General features: G+C 48.4%; 1 protein-coding gene across 4 annotated transcripts; it reads right to left on the reverse strand.

Moving 5' to 3' along the window:
* Window positions 1–348: 348 nt before the first annotated feature.
* rtn1a (reticulon 1a) lies at window positions 349–19087 on the reverse strand. 4 transcript variants are annotated; one of them, XM_068726429.1, is made up of 9 exons: window positions 18551–19087; window positions 11428–12144; window positions 10272–10958; window positions 2856–3063; window positions 2626–2764; window positions 2436–2505; window positions 2009–2055; window positions 1866–1924; window positions 349–1213 (listed from the first exon to the last, which is right to left on the reverse strand). In XM_068726429.1, the coding sequence occupies exons 1-9, from the start codon at window positions 18774–18776 to the stop codon at window positions 1171–1173; spliced, it is 2196 nt and encodes a 731-aa protein (XP_068582530.1). In that variant the 5' UTR covers window positions 18777–19087; the 3' UTR covers window positions 349–1170. The 4 variants fall into 4 exon arrangements, with proteins under 4 accessions (XP_068582530.1, XP_068582531.1, XP_068582532.1 ...); XM_068726430.1 differs by lacking the exons at window positions 10272–10958; window positions 11428–12144; window positions 18551–19087 and adding an exon at window positions 7633–8036; XM_068726431.1 differs by lacking the exons at window positions 10272–10958; window positions 11428–12144; window positions 18551–19087 and adding an exon at window positions 4830–4990.
* Between the last annotated feature and the right edge of the window lie 166 nt (window positions 19088–19253).

The raw sequence follows: 19253 nt of genomic DNA on the forward strand, positions 1-19253 counted from the left end.
TCAATCAGTCTTCATTCAAACAAAGTGTCATTGTGACCAGAGAGTCAAGTTAAATATATTCACACACACACACACACACACTTGCACGCACACACACACACTCGCACACTAAACTACTATGAGAGGAGAGGTGCGTCTGTGCCAGAATTGGTTGGCTTGTATTTTTAGCTCATCATTCCAGGTCTCCCATCAAAAGTGTTAACACGTCAAAATTAGCTTCGGTGTGTCTCTCTCTCACACACACACACACACACACACACACACACACACACACACACACACACACACACACACACACACACTCCTCTTCACTCACTTGAAGTGGTCAGTAAAGTAGCTGAGGAGATGTTATACATCAAGGTACATTTATTTTTCTTGTTCTTGTAATTAAATACATAGTGTAAGTGCAAATAGTTAAAGAGTCCAGGGTCTAAAGAACTACAGAGTATAGTTGAACATAGTACAAAGTTGGACAGTTATTCAAACAAGCTAAATATCACCAGATACTCCTTGTCTTCATAGTAGTTGTACAACAGTACCTTAAACACGAGCGTGTGTATTGTTCCGTATGGTTATACAAAAGCAAAAACCCTACAATTACCACATCTAAGACGCATATCGTTAAATTATGCTGTGCTCGGAAAACACCAAAAGGAAATCATTTTTGCTATTTATATATATATGGACATATACTGAGAGAAGCCCTGTCGGCCGACTCTGAGACATGAAGCAGTATTTAACATCGGCAGCAGAGCACGTTTCTGGGCATTTAGCTGTTTTTGTGCCAAACCGTACAGTTTGTGGTCCGCACTGCGAAGCAGAAATGTAGCGTGACTTTTAAAAACCGCACAAAAGATATCAAATATTTATTTACCCAAGGCTCGACTTCATGCACTTCTATAATAAGCAACACAAAAAAAAGTCAGTTTCTTCTTTTGTTTTTCTAGTTGTGTACTCGTCTACCTAGAAACAGGATTATGTGTGTGTGACTGTGTGTTAGTGTTTAGACTGCTATAGACAGGGTGACGGTTTCTCCGGTGGATGCTTTTGAGAGAACACCAAGATGACATCGCACTACGCCCCACAGATGACGACCAGGCTCTTCAACGGTGACCGAGCTGCCTGACTGAGCTGGACCGGACTGTCGGCTTCACGGTGAGACGGACGGGTCTACTCCTCCTTCCTCTTGGCCCCGGGGATCTTTGCTTGGATCCTGTACAGAGAAAACGGCCTTCAGCGCCACGTGTCCCACAAGGTATTTATTCCAGCTCAAGTTGTGCTTATTTTACTTCATCTTAAACCCAATGTTTTTGTTCTCTCTCTCTTTTTATGGCGGTCCACAGAACTGACCGGCAGGTTTTACTATAATTGGCAAATGGATAGTGGTCGGTCCCAAAAGAACTGCAGGCAGACATTTTATCAATTAACCCTTTAGAAATCCACAGACTTCACTGTTTGAGTGTTCTGGGTTAACACAGAGCTGATGTATATCTGATTCACTATTCACCCTGTGCAACATGTTTTATTAACCTTAAACCGATTCGATGGTTCAAATTGTTAATTCATAACATGAAGGTTGCAAATTGGAAGATTTGCTGAGCACACTTGCTCTTTTCAGCAACACACAAAATACCTGAACTGCAGTCTTATCTGCAGGCCACTGAGCAGAGGAGTAAGGGCTTAAGTGCCTTGCACAAGGGCACATCAGTGGCTCTAGTCGAGCTAAATCGAGTGCCGCTCATGTTGTTGTTTGCCCCAGAAGGCTGTGAAACAGGGTGCTCAAACGTGGTGCTTTGCAGCTACAGTTGCTTCTATATCGCGAGTGAACTTTGAACAAAAAAAAGGTCTGAAAGACAAACACTCACTTCCCCACCACAGAGTTGACTTGGGTCCGTATTAGCCCCACATACTGATCGATCTGTGCCTGAAAACAAGAAAGGAAATCGACGTGTGTAAACACCAGACGACATTCTGCAAACTTGACTTATCGTGACGCTCAAATCCCTACCTGATGTTTCTCGTAGACCACAGGCATGCTGAACATGGAGACCACAGCTGTGGAGGCATGGAGAGAGAGAGAGTCACGGTTAATTCTGACGCTTGTGTCAGCAGCCAACACTTATCTAAAGGTACACTGGAAAAGTAAAGAGATAATGTAGACGTTGGACAGTGAAGTACACGTGAATTTGGTTCTGGCATAGTCTTAAGGGACATGCTGTACTTCTCATTCATACATGCGACACAATATAACGTTGTTACATGTACTCTGTTCATCAACGCTTCTGAAGACTGTTGAACTTCTGACACAGATAAGGCAAGGTGTGTGTGTGTGTGTGTGTGTGTGTGTGTGTGTGTGTGTGTGTGTGTGTGTGTGTGTGTGTGTGTGTGTGTGTGTGTGTGTGTGTGTGTGTGTGTGTGTGTTGGGATGACCTCACCTAGGATGAGCAGTGTCAGGCCGTTGAAGAGAGCGCCCACGTAGGTCAGCAGCCACATCAAAACAGCAAACTGAAACAGACAGACATGACCCGTTTAAAACACGGTCACCTGCACGTCTGACAGTCGACACGTGTACGACCGGGTCGTTCTGCCGTCTTGAGTGCTTAGTTTTGCGAGTGTGAGGCAAACCTTCAAGGAGTCGACCAGGTCTTGTACGAGGAACAGCCTGCGGAGCTCCTTCATACAGGTGTTGGAGTACAGCAGGATTTTGTCGGCATATTTGCTAATCTGGTCCTGGGATAGAGCGATCTCAATCTCCAAGTAGGCTCTGGTAACAGAAACATAGACCTTTTGAGTTAGTAAAAGCTATAGACGCTTTTCATGAAATCCATTATTGAACGAGGTTTAATTCTACTCACTTGAAAGGGTGTCCCTCATCGGTCTTCTGCACAGCCTGCAGCACAGACTTGTAGATCCTGAAGCTGATGGTGGCAGAGAGGGCAGCCAGGGCCAAGTAGGCTCCGACACTGACCACGCTGAACTGGGTCAGCGAGAAGAGGAGCAGAAGCACGCTGCTGAACACGGCCCCCGACTGCTTCACATTCCTCCAGTAGAGCAGGTCGATCGCTGGAAGGGAACATGACAAGGACAAACGGGGTTAGGACCCACAACCGGCGCAACGGTGACCACCCGCTCTCTCGGACGTATCCGTTTTCAGAGTGGATCGGGCCGCTGCTGCTGCTGCGCTACACACCACACATTTGGGTCAAATATCTGGAAGCTGTTCACAACCCGGCGTCCTCAAGAGATCCTCCGCTGACACGTGATCCTGTTTCTAACCCAGCTTCCTAACCTAGCTTTTCATTAAGTAAGGGTTAGCGGTGGAGGCTGTGAGGTGGCGTTAAGGTGTCTCGAGTGATGATTTGCCAGTTCGGTTTCTTTACTCCTATATATAGCGCGACCTTTGGAGAAGATAATACCTGACTCTCACTTGTCGAGCAAAGCGTCTCGGTGTGTGACTTGGTATTTATCTGACGTGTACTTCTGCTCAGCGGCATCTGGTCCGGTCTCATACACAGAGGGAACCGTCTGACACCCGAGCGTACGCCTGCACTGGCAGAATTAATTATTGACCTACGGTACAGCTCAGCGAAGCCGGTAGCAGAAATAGAAGCACTATCAGCAGTTCAACAGATAACGGTTCAATGTGACCTAGCCGGACCAGCAGATCTGTTGATGCGGTCTCATTAAAGCACGACTCCTCCTGAACCGCGTCACTCGTACAGGAACAAACTTGGAAAAACACAACATGCCTGCAAGGCGCTTGTGCATTTTGCTGCAACATTTTCTTTTCCTCTCTCCTTCGGGGCGGTGGGGCCTGTAATACAAAGCCACTAGCAAAGATGAGAGCGAGAAGTGATAACTGAGGATTAGCCCAGTGTACCATTACAGCCGACACGGTCCTCCTCTGGCAGTCGTCTGTGTCGGGTGGAAACACAGGCCTGTTTCCATGAGAACTGTCGGCTGCTTATTTCACCTCTGCTGAACCAGCTGCCTCGACCGCCACACGTCTGCCGGCTCTACCGGGGGTTTTTGCCTTTCGTTCTGTTGGTACGGACACCTGGACGTCCTTCGCGTCACACCGGGAGGCAAAGCGGAACCGGTACCTTAATGTGAACTTTTGTCCCTGGGAAGAAGAGAGAATCGTGGCAGAGGTCTCCTGGGGGTCTCACTCTTTTCTCTCTGAGCTGTATGCCTGCCTGCTCTAATTTTAGCTGTGGAGCTGTGAGCAGCATAGTGATGACGGCCATCTTTACTCTCCACTAAAAAAAGGCATCTGTGGATGCCAGAAAGGCAGGCTAAACCCGGGTGACAGAAGAACAGCCGTGACTCCGTGGATCTCTGCTACCCACACACTCGTATACTGTAAAACAACATGCAGAGTCCGTCTTTTCTTATCGGGAACCAAGAGTGACTTACAGTACCCATCTGCCCCGGCACCCCCCTCCATCAAATCAAAGACGCTACTCATTCAGAAACCGTGAGAACACAACCCATGTGTCCTATAGCTGCTGTCCATGCACCGCTCCCCACAGGAGCTGTAGCTGCTGCCACCACACTCACAAACTGTCCCTGTGGCTCCTGATTAGCATGGAGGCAAACACACAGGTAGCACACACACACACACACACACACACACACACACACACACACACACACACACACACACACACACACACACACAGCAGCTCTAAAACAACACAGACACATCCGCGACAGACAGACAGCTCTGCCGGTGAGACCGGTGTTGACCGGCGACAGACGGGTGTCTTTGTGATGTGCTGCACAGGCTGAGAAAAGCTGCAGCTAGTGCAGTAGAAGCGAGTACTGACCTGCGGGTCCCATGGCTGCACAGGGAAAGAGGCAGCTGCTTTATCCACGGACAAAAGGAGAACACTGGAGGGGGAGTCCCCGTCCCCCGTCCCCCCCGCACAGGAGGGGAGGGGCCACAGTCACACCAGCCAATCGGTGCAGGGGGACTGAGGCAGGGAGGGCGGGAGGAGGAGGAGGAGGAGGGGGGTTGTCTATGGGGTGCGGTTGCCGGAGAATCACATTGCAATCCAGCACACACACACTAAGGCACACACACACACACACACACACACACACTAAAACACACACACACTAAAACACACACACACAGACTCTGTCTCTCTCTTTCATGCTCAGACTAAAATAAAAGACAAAATGAACCCAGAGGCCTTTTTGGCTAAAGATAAAGACAACTAGCGTAGCGTTGCATGCTAATAAACCGCACAGACTGTAGTCAGATTACACTGAAGGATCTACTGAGCACCTGCCTGATGCAGTTACCATAGTTACCGTGCTCCATTTTCTCTCCAGTGCTCACTGAGAGATGGAGTGAGGAAGGAAGGGAGGGGCCGAAATTGGAAAGGGAGGGAGAGAGAGAGAGAGAGAGACTCTGGCTCTGAATGTGGGGACTCAGCAGCACATGTCGAGTCTCTACACCCCCGACACGTGAAGACGGCCTCTCCCTTTATGGTGGAGTGCTAGAGGACAATGAAAGGCTTCACACAAAGCCTGAAAGATGAATTTATTCAAATCTGAGTTTGTAACGTCACCGATTGAAAGAATAGAAATGCTCATTTGTGTGGTGCCACTAGTTTAAACTAGATGACAGATTGGGGGACATTTCAATTGTTTATATATATATAATTATAATATATTACATATACATATTATAATGTGATAATCATATTAAAGGTGTGCACCAGTTAGTTTGACAATAAGTTGAGCAATAACTGTCTGTTAAATGTCAGACATGCAGGCTCAGAGTACAAATGATGAGCTCTGTTTGATAGGATTCTTACCTCTGACGTTAAACACACACACACACACACACACACACACACCGAGCAAAAACCAAAGCAAATGATTAACACCAGTGACAATAATATGAATCCCCCCCCCCCCCCCTTCTGTAGTGGAACTAGTTCAGCCTGACCTCATTAAATCACTGAAGACATCCTCATGGCCTCAAACAAGCCATCAGCCACAGTGAGCACGCTTCTGCTGCCAACAGACCACTTGAGTCATGATGATTATGAACGTCACATCTATTATCAGAGTGATAGTTCGGTTTTGAAATATAAATAAATAAAACGTATGAGTCACTAGCTGTAGCAAATGATGTCATGATATCTCAGCAAACAGAAATGAACACACAGCACTAAAACCACCCAAACCCCCTTTGGTCTCTCTCTACATAGACGTATGTCTGCATCTCCAGCAGTGAGTAAGTCACCAGGTTATGTCAGAAAAATCCTTTCGATCCCAAAGTTTAATCGTCAAAGACAAACTTTTGCCGTGTAAAAATCTAATAATCTTCCTAAATGCTCAAAGTTGTAGACGCCGCCATTCGATTAGAGACACTAGTCGAGCGTTCACAGGAGCGGGTTTTACGTTCTGAGCTTTAGAAAACCCGGCTGTTGTCATCTCGAGTCCTGTGAGACTCAATCTTGGATCGTTGTTTGATCACTCTCGAGTGTCTTGGCAGCAGTGAGTCAGTATTGTGCAACGAGAATGACTAAACTTAAAATGGCCTCTAGCTGTGAGGTGATGTGCAAAGAAGAAAACAATCTGCCCAATTTCATCCTTTGCTGTGCTGACTGTATCGTCTTACCGCCGCTGCTGCTGTTGTGGACAGATATTGTGTTACACAGTCCGACATAAATGGACAGTGACTCAGTAGAATAATGACAAATGGGGCTTTTCATCAAGGTTACTTTGTACAAAGCAGCACACCCACAGTGACCGCCGTGGTCCCTGCTGGGATACTGAAAGCAGACCAGTGCAGTCACGCTGCTGTTGTGAGCTGAACCTGAAAATGATGGCCGATACTAAACCCCCCCAACCAGTGAGGAGGAAGTGGACGCCATTTTCTCTCTTGGCCCCTTCTACGAGCCCCCCGTGCTACGGAAACAAGAGGAGGAGGAGGAGGAGGAGGAGGACGCTCTTCTCCGGCCCGGTTCTCTGCAAGGTGCCATGGCAGCCGAGGAGATGAGAGGCTGATGTAATCGTGGATGGGTGTGCCCTGGTTACCATGGAGACAGTCTGTCAATGCCGCCGCCCCCCCCCTCCCAAGACCCCGACTGCCTCGTTACACAAAAACAGAGCGTACGCCATGTAGAACCAGCTCTACTGCACGGCTGCAAAGTGGGTAGGGTGACGACGACGACACGCCTTAGTCCACAACACAACGCTGGCATCCGTATAAACATGCACCCGAAACAGATGGCGTCCAGCTCACTGGTGTGTGTGTGCGCACTTATTTTTCAAAACACCCACCAGCGTCTCTCGCCCCCTCTACTCTTTTTTCTTTTTTTTGTTTTGTTTTTAAAATCGGACGCACACACACGCGCAGCAGAAAGGATCCGTCATCAGGGCGTGTCCGTGGGAAAACAACTGCTGTTTGATTCCCCGACACATCAATACGGTTAGATGACAAATGTACACAGACACACACACACACACACACACACACACACACGAGTTCATGAATACACACCAACAGTGTGATGAGTATTTGACCTACATGCGGAGATAACGGTCGCTCTCTCACAGCCACAAAACACAGACAGACTGATGAGTGGATCACAGTAAAGGCGTCAGTACCCTGGCCCTTCCAGCCGCTCCAGGAGCTCTCCTTCTTGGTCACGTCTGCAGCGGCCTGCATGCTGGTGATCAGTTATGTCCCTGTTCTTTTGCTGTGATAGCTCCTCGGCGTTCTTCTTTTGTCTCCCTCTTCAGCAGCACCGACTCACTCACTCATCCGAGAAAAGGCATAAATGGCCCAAAAAAAAAAAAAAAAAAAAAAAAGGATGCGGGAGATAGGCTGAGATGACAGCGAGGGAGGAAGGGAGGGAGGAAAGGAGGAAAGGTTTCCAAGGTGCTGCTGGCTGCTCGCGGAGCTCACAGACTGATGCTTGCGAGCAGCGATGGCTTAAAAAGAAGGAGCGGGGGAAAGTGCGTATATGTGTGTGTGTGTGTGTGTGTGTGTGTGTGTGTGTGTGTGTGTGTGTGTGTGTGTGTGTGTGTGTGTGTGTGTGTGTGATGGGGGAGGGGGAGGGGGGGGTCAAATTGTAAACACCACAGTTGCTGCTGCAGCAGCAAACCATCCATGCAATGATTAAGAGCCGGAGAGGGGGAGAGGGTGGGTGGTGATCGCTGGAGACAAGGCTTTTTTTTTTTTTTTATTAAAAGGAAAGGAACACCGGCTTTCACAATAAAAGCCCCAACAGAGCATCACAACAGACTGGTGATGGTGGGTAGCAGTGGGAGGGTTTACCCACACACACGCCCGTCATACATACACTAGATCTATTGGTGCGATCAATAATGCAGGCTGTAAATATGGTTTGTGACTGTGGTCATTTTAATAGTCTGATGTCATCACCAGACAGGGCGCAGTGGCGGGGTTTTCTAAAAGGTTGAAAATAGCCGGACTTGAGGCCATGTTGCTAAGCAAAAACAAACGTGGCAAACATCCAGGTCCGTTCTTTATGTGCACAGAGTAATACTCAAGGTTATAGCCACAGATTTCCACTATACGACTCGCTGACAAATGAAAAGGCTAAGTGCTCTCACTCTAATGATTCATAACGAGCGACATTTAGTGCATTACGGCAAGACGGTCCTTACTTAGTGCCCTCGGCATGTGTTTGTGATTTACAACATTCCTATTTGTAATGCAAACGTGCACGAGAAACAGCGCAGTCACTGTGTTGTCAGCACGGAGCGGAACACAATCCCTTTGTAGTTACGTCATCTTTCAATCCAATCAAAGCCATTAGTCAGGTGCCCCCCCCCCCCCAAGACAGCCACACCTCTCACACCTTCTGCTCTCTGCAGCGTTCACATGCTTCAATGTTCAACACCAGCCAAGAAAGACGAAAGAGGGGGGGGGGGGGGGAAACAGACATCCCTGAACCAGACCCAATGAGCTCTCCCATCACTGTTGCTATGGCAACTGACATGGAAGTGCACCACGAAAAACAATACCTGCTGGTGTGTTCGGCGTGGCGGCGACGACGTAGGTGCACTGCGCCCCCTGGTGGTGCTGAAAATAATACACATGACCTGCTTTTCAGCATTTCCAGAACCTTCTTACAGTCGGAGTAAACAAAACCAGAGCAGTCCCTGTTATTTATTATATATTATATATAATGTTTACATTTTAATCGCGTCGCTGACTCGACCGTCACATTCTGCTGGACCAGGGTGCATTAGTAGTTGTGAGTTTCAGGAAACCAAAGCCAAACGACGCTCATTAAGATGTTATTGTGTCGGCTCTTTGTCTGGCGGAATTCAAGAGGAAGCCTTCAAAGCTCCTAAGTAGGAGGGTGCCCCAGTTTTGACTTCATAGGATTATGTAAACACAATGTTTACAAGGGCAGAGCACAGCCAATAGAAGTCAGAATGCCCATGCCAACCCCAAATGTGCAGCTTAGACAGCATTAACTCCTGCTGACTGCGACGGACATCTCTGACTTATCTAATCACAGAGGGGTGTGAGGAGCCAGATGCTGTCTAAATTTACAAAGAATCTGCAATTCCATAATCTGAGAGAGTCATGTTGACACATTCAGACAGTGTGACTTTTGAGTTTCAGTCATCATGAATGGTCATAAATGTGAATCAATGCTTCTTTTTTTTCTTCTCAAATGTACCACCAGGGGGAAGTAGACCTCAGGAAAGTACAAAAACACACACACACACACACACACACACACACACACACACACACACACACACACACACACACACACACACACACACACACACACACATACACACACACACACTCGGCAGTGGAACATCCCACCTCTCTCAGCAGTCCTGTTTACTTCCCCAGCCTCGTCAACAAAACAGAGCCAAAGCACACCGTGCAGGTAGCGTCCACAAGGTAAACAAACAAGTGCTGTGTTAGTGACTTGATTTTTAAAAAAAAATACGCCGTCAAATCATTTTCCGTCTTTCAGTTGGTCAGTTTGTATCGCTAGCTGTGATGAGGGAGGTTTTAAACACAAATGCACATGCTATAGCTGTTTTAATTCGGGCATGGAGGCATCAGAACGCTACCTGTTCCACGGCACTATTTCTGGAAAGCCAATACCGGGGACAGCAGCTTTTAAGCCACGGTGAACCACTGCAACGAGGAAAAGATTACAGACACGTTTTGGTGAAATTCTATTACTCGTGTCCTTTAGGAAACACCTCATTCTGTGCAATAGAGAAACATTTCTAGGACTGACCTTTCTGTTTGTCAAAGCCCTGCAGGAGGATGGAGGCGGCAGGCTTCCCGAGGTCCTCTTTGCCCTCATTGGTGTGCTTGTGCATGTCGTCCTGGTGGGGCCTCTCCGATCGCACCTCTGGGGGCACGGCAGCAGTCGGTGGCTTGGGCTTGCTGGGGCGATCCTCCTCCGTTTTCACCGGGGTCTTGACCTTCTCTGTGATCGGGGGCTCGGCCGGCGCCGCCTCGGCCGCACTTCGGGGAGGGACGGCGCTGGGGAGAAGCGGAGAGGGGGGGCTCGCTCCCTGTTTGGGGCCACTGAAGCCCTGCACTCTCTTTGGGCTCTCCTCAGACGCAGACTCGATGAAGAGATCACTGTCGAGCTCCGCCTCTCTCTCCTCTCTCAGAATGCTGTAGGCTGTGGGTGCAGCGTGGTTGCCTGCGAGGCCCAAACCACCCTTGGCGACCGGGGGATTGTCAAAGGGGTTGCTAGGCTGGCTGAAAGCGCCCTTGCTTTTAGGCGGCTGGACAAACGGGTTGCTAGCGGCCTTCGGAGGCTCCTCGGACACCAGCTCAATCTCTGAGTCTCCAGACTCGGCGCTGCTTCCGTCTTGCTCCCTGCCGCCTGCCTTTGTGCTCGGACTGCTTTTGGAAGCTGCAGGCTTCCCCGCGTCGGCCTTGAACGTGTCGTGGGAAGAGAATTCTTTTTCTGTTCACAAAGAAATGCAGAGAGGGCGTTCAGGTCTTCATTCACATTACAAATACAGACATTTGCACATACGACCTAAAGCCAGGCTATGTAACTTCTGGAAGAAGAAATAACAGTCTTCCTCTGACGAAATCAAATGTTTGTTTGCTCTATTCAACTCTGCTGCTGCAACCTTACTTTGGTTTATATGGAGTCTGCATGAAATATAGCTGCGGTGAAGTATTTAATTCACATGATGGGATAAAATCATGCATTCCCATCTGTATTGTATTGTATCCATAAATAGTTTCTTAATTGTCTAAATTCTTAATTTTTCCAGACAATGTACAATACTAAAATATACTGAAATTACTTATACCATGATGGGGGATTTTATCTACATCCCCAATTTCTACGTGTGACAGGTGTTTGTGTGTGTGTGTGTGTGTGTGTGTGTGTGTGTGTGTGTGTGTGCGTGCGTTGAGCCTACGTGTTGGTGAAGCGTTGGGAGTGGAGGCGGGGCTGTCGTCCTCTGGCTCTGATAGCGTCACAGTGGGAACCCCCTGCAGGCCCACGCTGAGGACGTTTTCTCGCTCGGACGCGCTGACCGGAGCGGCGCGTTGCTGCGGCTCAGTCTTGGCAGTTGGAGGATGGGACTCGGTCAGAGTGATCTTCACCGGGCTGGCCGTCTGCGGGGTGCCGCCCAGGTTTCGGTAGGAGCGGTAATCTGACAGCTCTTCATCAGATGGCTCCTCCACGTAGGGGAAAGAGTGGGAGCCCAGAGCTGAACCTAGGTTCTCCTCCTCCTCCTCCTCCTCCTCATCTCCTCCGTGGTTTTTATCCATGTAGCTGCCCAACGAGTCATAACCAGTTGAGCCTGTGTCCACCAGGCTGTGCTGGTCATGGCGCTCGTCCCCGTGGCTTATGTCCATATAGTTGTAGGATTCTGTCTTGTCTGAGCCAAACAGAGATTTCGGCACGTCGTCAGCCAGGTTGGAAGTCATCTTGGGGCCGGAGCTGAAGCTGTAGGCGTCGCTGGAGAAGGGATCCAGGCCAGAGGAGCCAGAGGAGGGTTTAGACGGCTTCAGGTCGTCCGACAGGTAGGAGGCTTCTCGACCCGATGTGTAGCTCTGATTTGACGTCAGGGAAGTGTAGACGTCGCCGTCGTCATTCATGGGCGTCCTAAACAGGCCAGACATGTGGTCGTCTAAAGAGATCGACAGGAAGAGAGAGAACTGGAACTCAGTGAGGTTACACGCTGCTATGGAAGAGAGACAGCAGTCTGTGTGTCACACGCTCGCATCAAATCAGCCCGTGAGCTTTTTGATGAATGAAAAACGTACAGCTAAACAACGCTATGCTTCAGCTGGTGCTGGAACCGTGGCACTGCGATGGCAGCGTAGTCGGACTGGGTGCTCGGCTGTGAAGATCAGCGAGGCAGCAGTAACAGAGGGTACTTGTGCTCAGTGTGGGACAAAGGGGGATTGTTCAGACCCCCAAAAAAAAAACCACAGAGCCACAACCAGAGTCTGTTCTAAATCATGCAGGCAAAGAGCTTTCTCTAGTCACATCTCTGCTCTGTAATCACTATTAATCCTGCATCTCCCCCCCCCCCCGACAAATTAGTGTTATGAAAACAAACGCACACATCAAATATGAACAATACGCCGTATGTGCAAGCTAAAATAAAAAAGGCTACAGCTACTACACTAGGTTGACAAAACTCTTCCCCGATAAACGTATAAAATAAATACTTCAAGCCCAGCATGCAGCTCTGTGGTATTCAACGCAACTGCAAAATGAAGCTAATACTAGCTAAAAATGATACAACTGTTGTGCTAATGATCTACAATTAGGAACGCACAACCGACACATGTTAGCTGTGAATCTGTGTGCGCTCTGCTGTAAAAAATATCACTGAATAATTTGTTACAGCACTGCAGCAAAGCGTTGAGGACGCTCACGTTACATGACTTGCAAAACAGGAAGAGGCAGACTTGATGGGGATGTTGTTTCAAAAACGATCAGGTCAGAAGTCGAGGCCAAGTCACGTATTCAGACTTGTTGACTTTAAGTCAGGACACTCCCCACCAACAAACACACACTGAGTCACGTTCAATCACACATACAGGAGCACACACACACAATATCCACACACTGTACACCACCACTGTGATGCTAATATTTCCAATGTGCTATGTAGAAGTCCGAGTTTATACTTCCACATACTGAGCACCTCCTCCTGCTCTCTAGCCCTGCTTCTCCCGGGGGCAGCGGTGGGGCTATAAATAGGCTGGGTCCAGCTGCTGGGCTGGATGGGGGGGGGATTTAAAATAGCAGCCTCAGGGTTAGCTCTGGAGGATGCAGAGTGACTGACAGAAGACCCGACAGGTCAGGACGTCCCGTCCCTCCCTTCGCTTCCTCTAAAAAGCCCCACCACCCTTCCCTTCTGCCGTCCTTCCTACCGCCGCTCCTTCATCGTCATTAACAATACATCGCACCGCAGCACAATGGCACGAACGCTACACACCCATGCTGGGACACATGGGGGAGGGAGGGGGGCTGACGGGACATGGAGGAAAGGCAAAGCAGGCCCACGCTGTTGAGCTGCAGATTATTTTGCATCTAATAGACTCAAATGTCTTGTAGATGGAGTCAAACGCAGGACAGAGCCGCTGAGCCAACTCCAGTTCAGCGATGCCCTTGATGTACCGCCGATGTATAATCCTCTTAGTGTACTACCATCGTATAGGTCACATCGGCCATTACCCTGGCAACGCCATCGTAATCTTACGCTCGCTGATACACTGTACAGAAACCTACTGTGGGAAGCACTCAGGGCCTCTCCAAAACTGAGCAGAGAGGTGATCTCAGGAGCTGTGAACTGCCAGTAATCCTCTCTCTCTCTCTCTCTCTCTCTCTCGCTCTCTCTCTCTCTCTCTCTCTCTCTCTCCCCATCATCATCCCGTTCTACATTCCAACAGATGAACTCACCAGCAGTTGCATAAGGCATCTGTAACAATAAAGAAGCTGGTGCTGGTCTTTAACTGCCATGGTGGCAGCCGTGGGGGGGGGGGGGCAGCCATGCTGGGCATTTTGAATCTGTTGATGCAGCGTAGCACCCAGACACTGGGGGGGGGGGACCCCTACAAGGCTCACTGATGACATCGGATGTGACAATAGAGGAATTCTCGGCTCACACTGTAGCCACACAGCGTAATCATGTCACTGAAGGGATGGTGCGGTTAAATAAATAAGTCCCGGGTGGATGTGCTGTGAAGGGGCAGCCCCCCCCTTTTGTTGTCCTCTGTGCAGCCTGAGCAGTCCCCACGAAACTAATGCAGCCTGACAATCTGCGCTACACGCCGAGGCACGGGGCTCCTAATTATCCGGCCGCAGACAAAAACATGCGAGCACAGACGCTGTTACAAGAGCCAGGGCTGCAAGACGAGTATATTACCACTTCTGAAATCAAAGGGGTTTTTACTGAGCTGCATGTGGGACTCAAGAGGGTTCATTCCCTTGAAGACAACTTGCTGATCCGCTGCAGTTATTCAATACGGCATCAAATAAATAAACTAATGCGATGACAGAAAGGGATTTCAAGTCTCCAGAACGTCGTGTCGTCTCACTTCTAGCAGCCAGGAGTCCAGATCCGAATGCTGCCGACAGAAGTTCAGCTTTACCGTTAAACGACCGTTAATCGACTGCGGGGCAACGGTTGCATTAGTCTGTCCGTGACCCCCCCCCCCCCCCCCTCCCCTTGACTGTGGTGTCACCTTTCAGGAGCTCCATTTCACTCCATGACCTCGTGGAAAGTAATCCATCAAGACGTCCACTCACCGGGCTCCTGTTTCAAAGCCATCTGTGCCCTTTGAGAGATTAAATAAAATGCTGCAGCACTATCACTTTATCTATTCATTGTCCTCTTGTGCTCAAAACGTTCTTCCTAAAAGATACAAACAGAAATTGCTTGAAGACTGAATAAGCTGTGCACATTTTATGAAACATTTAAATTAGCCAGTTATACAAGTTGGAGAAAGACCAAAAAAAAAAACAAAGCATGTAAACAAAGAAATGTTTCCATAATGAAAAGTAGATATAAGTGTATATATTATGCCTTGTAGAGAGTGATAAACTGAGGCTCAACGTGACCGTTAATGGCTTTAAAAGCTTCGGTTATGACGTTTCTGTTCATAATATATTGATTACGACATCCTCGGCTGAACACATACATGAATGCTAGTCCACTTTAAAGAAGAAGATAATGGAGAGCACAGAAGACGGTCTGTAGTAAGAGCCGAGCTCCAACAGAACTACGAGTAGAGGTCGATAGCGGAACAGCTGTGCTGAGGGATTCGGCTGCCCTGAGCCGCATCGATCCGAGACAACGAGGACCCACAATTATTGTGAGAAACGTCGGCGTCTCCACCGTTCTCAGAGAAATCGCTAAAAGGGCCACACAGGACGAATGCTGCTGTTCCAGCAGTCAAAGACGGATCGATGTAGAGGCAGTCAAAATAAAAAGCTAATCTGTCCCTGCTCAGAGCCTTAAGTCGCGGTACCCGTCTTCCACTGCATTGATCGTATTTGTCCTGCTTCACGGATGAATGGAGAGGATGTGGGAGGAGCCTGTCTGCGTGCTGTCAATTCACTGTGACTTTGGATTGGCCTTACATTGTACAGAATCTGGCGTTTAAAAGGACGCGTGGACTACAACGACCACCAGCAGAAAATAAGATGGACTGTTGTTGTTTAGCAGCCTCTGTGCTGCTGTAGTAGCTGTGATCCCAGGAGCAGTTTTGTAATACTCCGCTCAGGGATTACTTTGTGCCCACAGGCTGGAGACCTGGACCGAGGCAGTCCAAATTGTAAACACACCCTCATATCGCTGGCTTTTCAGTGTAAACACAAGGGGAATGAAAAGACATTATGAATGATGATTTATTGATGTTATGCTAGCGATAACGCTTTTCTTTTTGTCCCCCGTAGCGGGGCCGTTTGAGTCCGTCATGCTTTTATAACTAGGCATTAGCTAATTGTTCCTGGAGACGGACGAAGATAAATGAGATTGGAATCCGGGGGATGAGCGCTCTAAAATCATCCCAAGCAGACGCGCTAGTATATTGTACACCCTTTAAACCTCGCTGTGTTATGCAAGGCGCTGGACGACACCTTCTCAAACACAATCACAGAAGCGCTGACGCTGGCTCTCACCTGGGAGCGGCTCAGCTGACACTCACTGAGGAAGTACGTGTCTTTGTCACGAGTCGGATACTGAATTAAAGGGATCCGTGAACGTAAAGACAGTTCTTTGTTTCCTGTTTCTCCCTCCTCATCGCAGCCTTGCCTCTCTTGCCATTAAGCTGCTCCCCCCCCCCCCCTCCTCCTCCTCCTCCTCATCATCCTCCACCCCTGTATTATCTTGCATCTTTATCATCTCGTCTGAAAAGACCTAGCACTGCTCTGCCCCCTGGGAACAGGAGCTAAAGGCACAGATGCACTGTGCTGGCTTATGCAGTGCAGCGGAGTCCACTAAGTGCTTTCCCGATTTGACAGATATGGAAAAGACCCGGCCAGACATACGCTGTCTCACCCTTGTCCCTGGTGATATGCTGAAACGGAGAAGAACTCGAGTCTAATCCACCTATGTTCCTCCGACTGTGTTGGAGGATGTTTCTCCGGATGATGAAGTAACTAATACAACCCACTGTAATCAGTTACAAAGAGCTTGTAGGAGAGAGAAAGAAAGGACGTCACAATGTGTGTGCACAACACTGTTGAGTTGTTTTCTTCTCAGACAGCAGGGGAGGCCATCAGACACGCCATGTGCTTCAGAGAAACTGTGGGATTTTCACAGCTAACTTAGACCTCGTCATGATTCAGCAATATCTTCCCACAACTTTGTTCCTCGTGTCTCCCCAAACCGTCTCAGGACTTTGCCGTACTGCGCCGTCTGTGAACCGAGGCTGAGGTTTCTGTCCCGTAGTGATTTGTTACAGCTGAAATCGGCGTTCTTAGCGTCCGGCGGGTAGATTACTGTGGTGAACGGACGGATCAATTACCTAGCGAGGCAATTCTAGACGTCTTGGAGAGTCATTATTTAACAAGTCACCGTGTTCAAAAAGGCCCAAACTTCTTTGCTTCCCTCCGTAAAATCTAAATCTTTTAATTTTCCAAAAGTTGACATGTTATTTTGTTGATTATTCACAAGCACAGCAGCGAAGGGGGAAGTTGGTATCAGAGGTTGTTTGTTGCAGGAGTGCTCAGAATAGACTAGAACATGTCTGGTCAAGAGGAAAAGGTCCAGTCTGCCTGTTAGATGAGATGAGATCTGCTCTGTTCCCACCAAGAACACAAGTGACAGAGTGGATTATTTCACTGGTGTGGACACGTGTGTGTGTGTGTGTGTGTGTGTGTGTGTGTTGGAGCTTAGTAGAGTAGAGCATGTGCTTTGTTGTCTTTTTCTAAGAAAGCCGGACCAAACATCGACTATTCGGTTCATCCGTTCACAAATATTTTACATGCAGTCTGCTTAAAAAAAAGATACATTTGTAGCTTTTGTAAGTTATATACATTTTGCGATTCCTTTTTCAAATTGCAACACGTTTATCTTGAGACGTTTAAGTTCTACTTACGTGCTAAATTCTACGCCTCAAAAGGATTAAAAGTCTAAATTATGCATCTCGTACAGAACGGAAAAATAACATTTTTTCTTCTTCTTGTTTTGGATCACAGCAGAAAAGGCCCGAGAGGAGACGAGGCTGCGATTTTTATTTTTAAAACATCTTCTCATGAATTTTTCAGTGAACTCGTGAATGAAAGTACACGGCTCTAGTTTTGCTAGCCAAGCGAATAGTGGACCCTGTTTTTTTTTTTCCAGGATTAAAAATAGCAGCCGAGCTGTGCCGAGGAGAGAGAGTGGCGGACTTAGAACTGAGGTCTGCGTGACGTTCCCACAAAGGAACCGCTGCCTCCAGCATCCAATAATACATCATTAGCAATATCCTAACAGGGAAGTTTAGGCTCAGGACTGATACAATCTTTAAGGATTCAATCATGTTCAGCCTCACTGGCTTTAAAAGCATTAAGGCTGGTCATCCCTCTGCCCCAGCACATCCAGAACACAGGTATGGAGGATGCAGGCCTACATGTGTCCCTCAGACAATTGAAAAGTTCAACAGGCTCTTGTTAAAAGCATGCTGCTTTACATCACGTGTGACAACACAATGTGTCATAACTGATATGTTTCATAACGCCAAAAAAAAAAAAAAAAAAAGCTCCACCGACGTCTGAGAACATGTTAGTTTAAGAAGATGTCGTAAATCATCGTGGCAGCTCATTTACGGTCGTCGTATAGAAGAGTTACTCTCTCACATTCTGTGTTTTCAAGCCCCGAAGTTTGACTGAGCGGAGGGACAGACAGGCGGACAGACAGACAGACAGAGAGACAGACAGGCCTGTCTGTCGTAACGCTGAGTCTGTGTGACAAACGTACTGCGTCTCTCTCTCTCTCTCCCTGTATTTACATCTATGTGGGGTTTGTCCCAAAACATATTAAATTAATAATTACAAATTAGTAAATATCGACACTCAACTGCCCAGCTTTTTACCTGTAGATGCAGTTCCCATAGCAACGTGAGGCCCTTTTTTCCCGTCGTCCTGAGAGGGATGAGCTCGTGGATCCAGGTCCGCGGACACCTCGCCGCCTCTCGGCTGACATTCGTCCCGGAGCTCGCTGAACCGGGCCGGTGTGTTCCCGAACAGGCCGTTCCTCTCGTAGTCGTCCCCGAACCACTTCCCCTCCGAGCCGAGCTCCTCGCCGGGCTGAGCAGACATCGCCTGTTAATATCGGACAGAAGAGATGCGAGCTAACGGTACACGGCTTCTTCTGCTTCTTCTTCTTCTTCCTCCTCCTCTTCTTCTTCTACCGTATGCCGGGGCGCTGTTTACTGAGCAATGGTTGACAGAGACAAACACACACACACACACACACACACACAAACAATTCCTTTGGCTTGCGTCACCGGGGTTTTGTTACACGCCACACAAAAATGAGACGGTGTCGGTCGGTCATGAGGAGCAAAGAGGAGAGGAGACGAGGTTGATTGTTTTAGTTCAGCGCTCCAACGGTGACGTCATGGTGTCCGCGAGGCTCAGGGTTGGCACTTTATTTCGGGGGCAGAGTCACACGCGCGCGCACACACACACACACACACACACACGAGAGGCATTAAAAGGCGTATAAATGTAGTCGGAGTGAATGACAGCTGAATTATTATATGCTTGGTTATATATGCTACAGTGACTCTACAG

Source organism: Cebidichthys violaceus, unplaced genomic scaffold, assembly GCF_023349555.1.
Source record: "Cebidichthys violaceus isolate CVI_PGR_0920_01 unplaced genomic scaffold, fCebVio1.0.p SCAF_39, whole genome shotgun sequence".
NCBI lineage: Eukaryota > Metazoa > Chordata > Actinopteri > Perciformes > Stichaeidae > Cebidichthys > Cebidichthys violaceus.

Bases quoted from the DNA above. Each gene is read 5' to 3' on its own strand.
- rtn1a (XM_068726429.1), bottom strand. From the start codon at position 18,776: ATGTCTGCTCAGCCCGGCGAGGAGCTCGGCTCGGAGGGGAAGTGGTTC. The intron at 10,959-11,427 runs GTAGGCTCAACG...CTTTGTGAACAG, and splicing joins TCCCAACGCTTCACCAACAC to AAAAAGAATTCTCTTCCCAC. The intron at 1,214-1,865 runs GTGAGTGTTTGT...TTCTCTGTACAG, and splicing joins GTCAACTCTGTGGTGGGGAA to GATCCAAGCAAAGATCCCCG.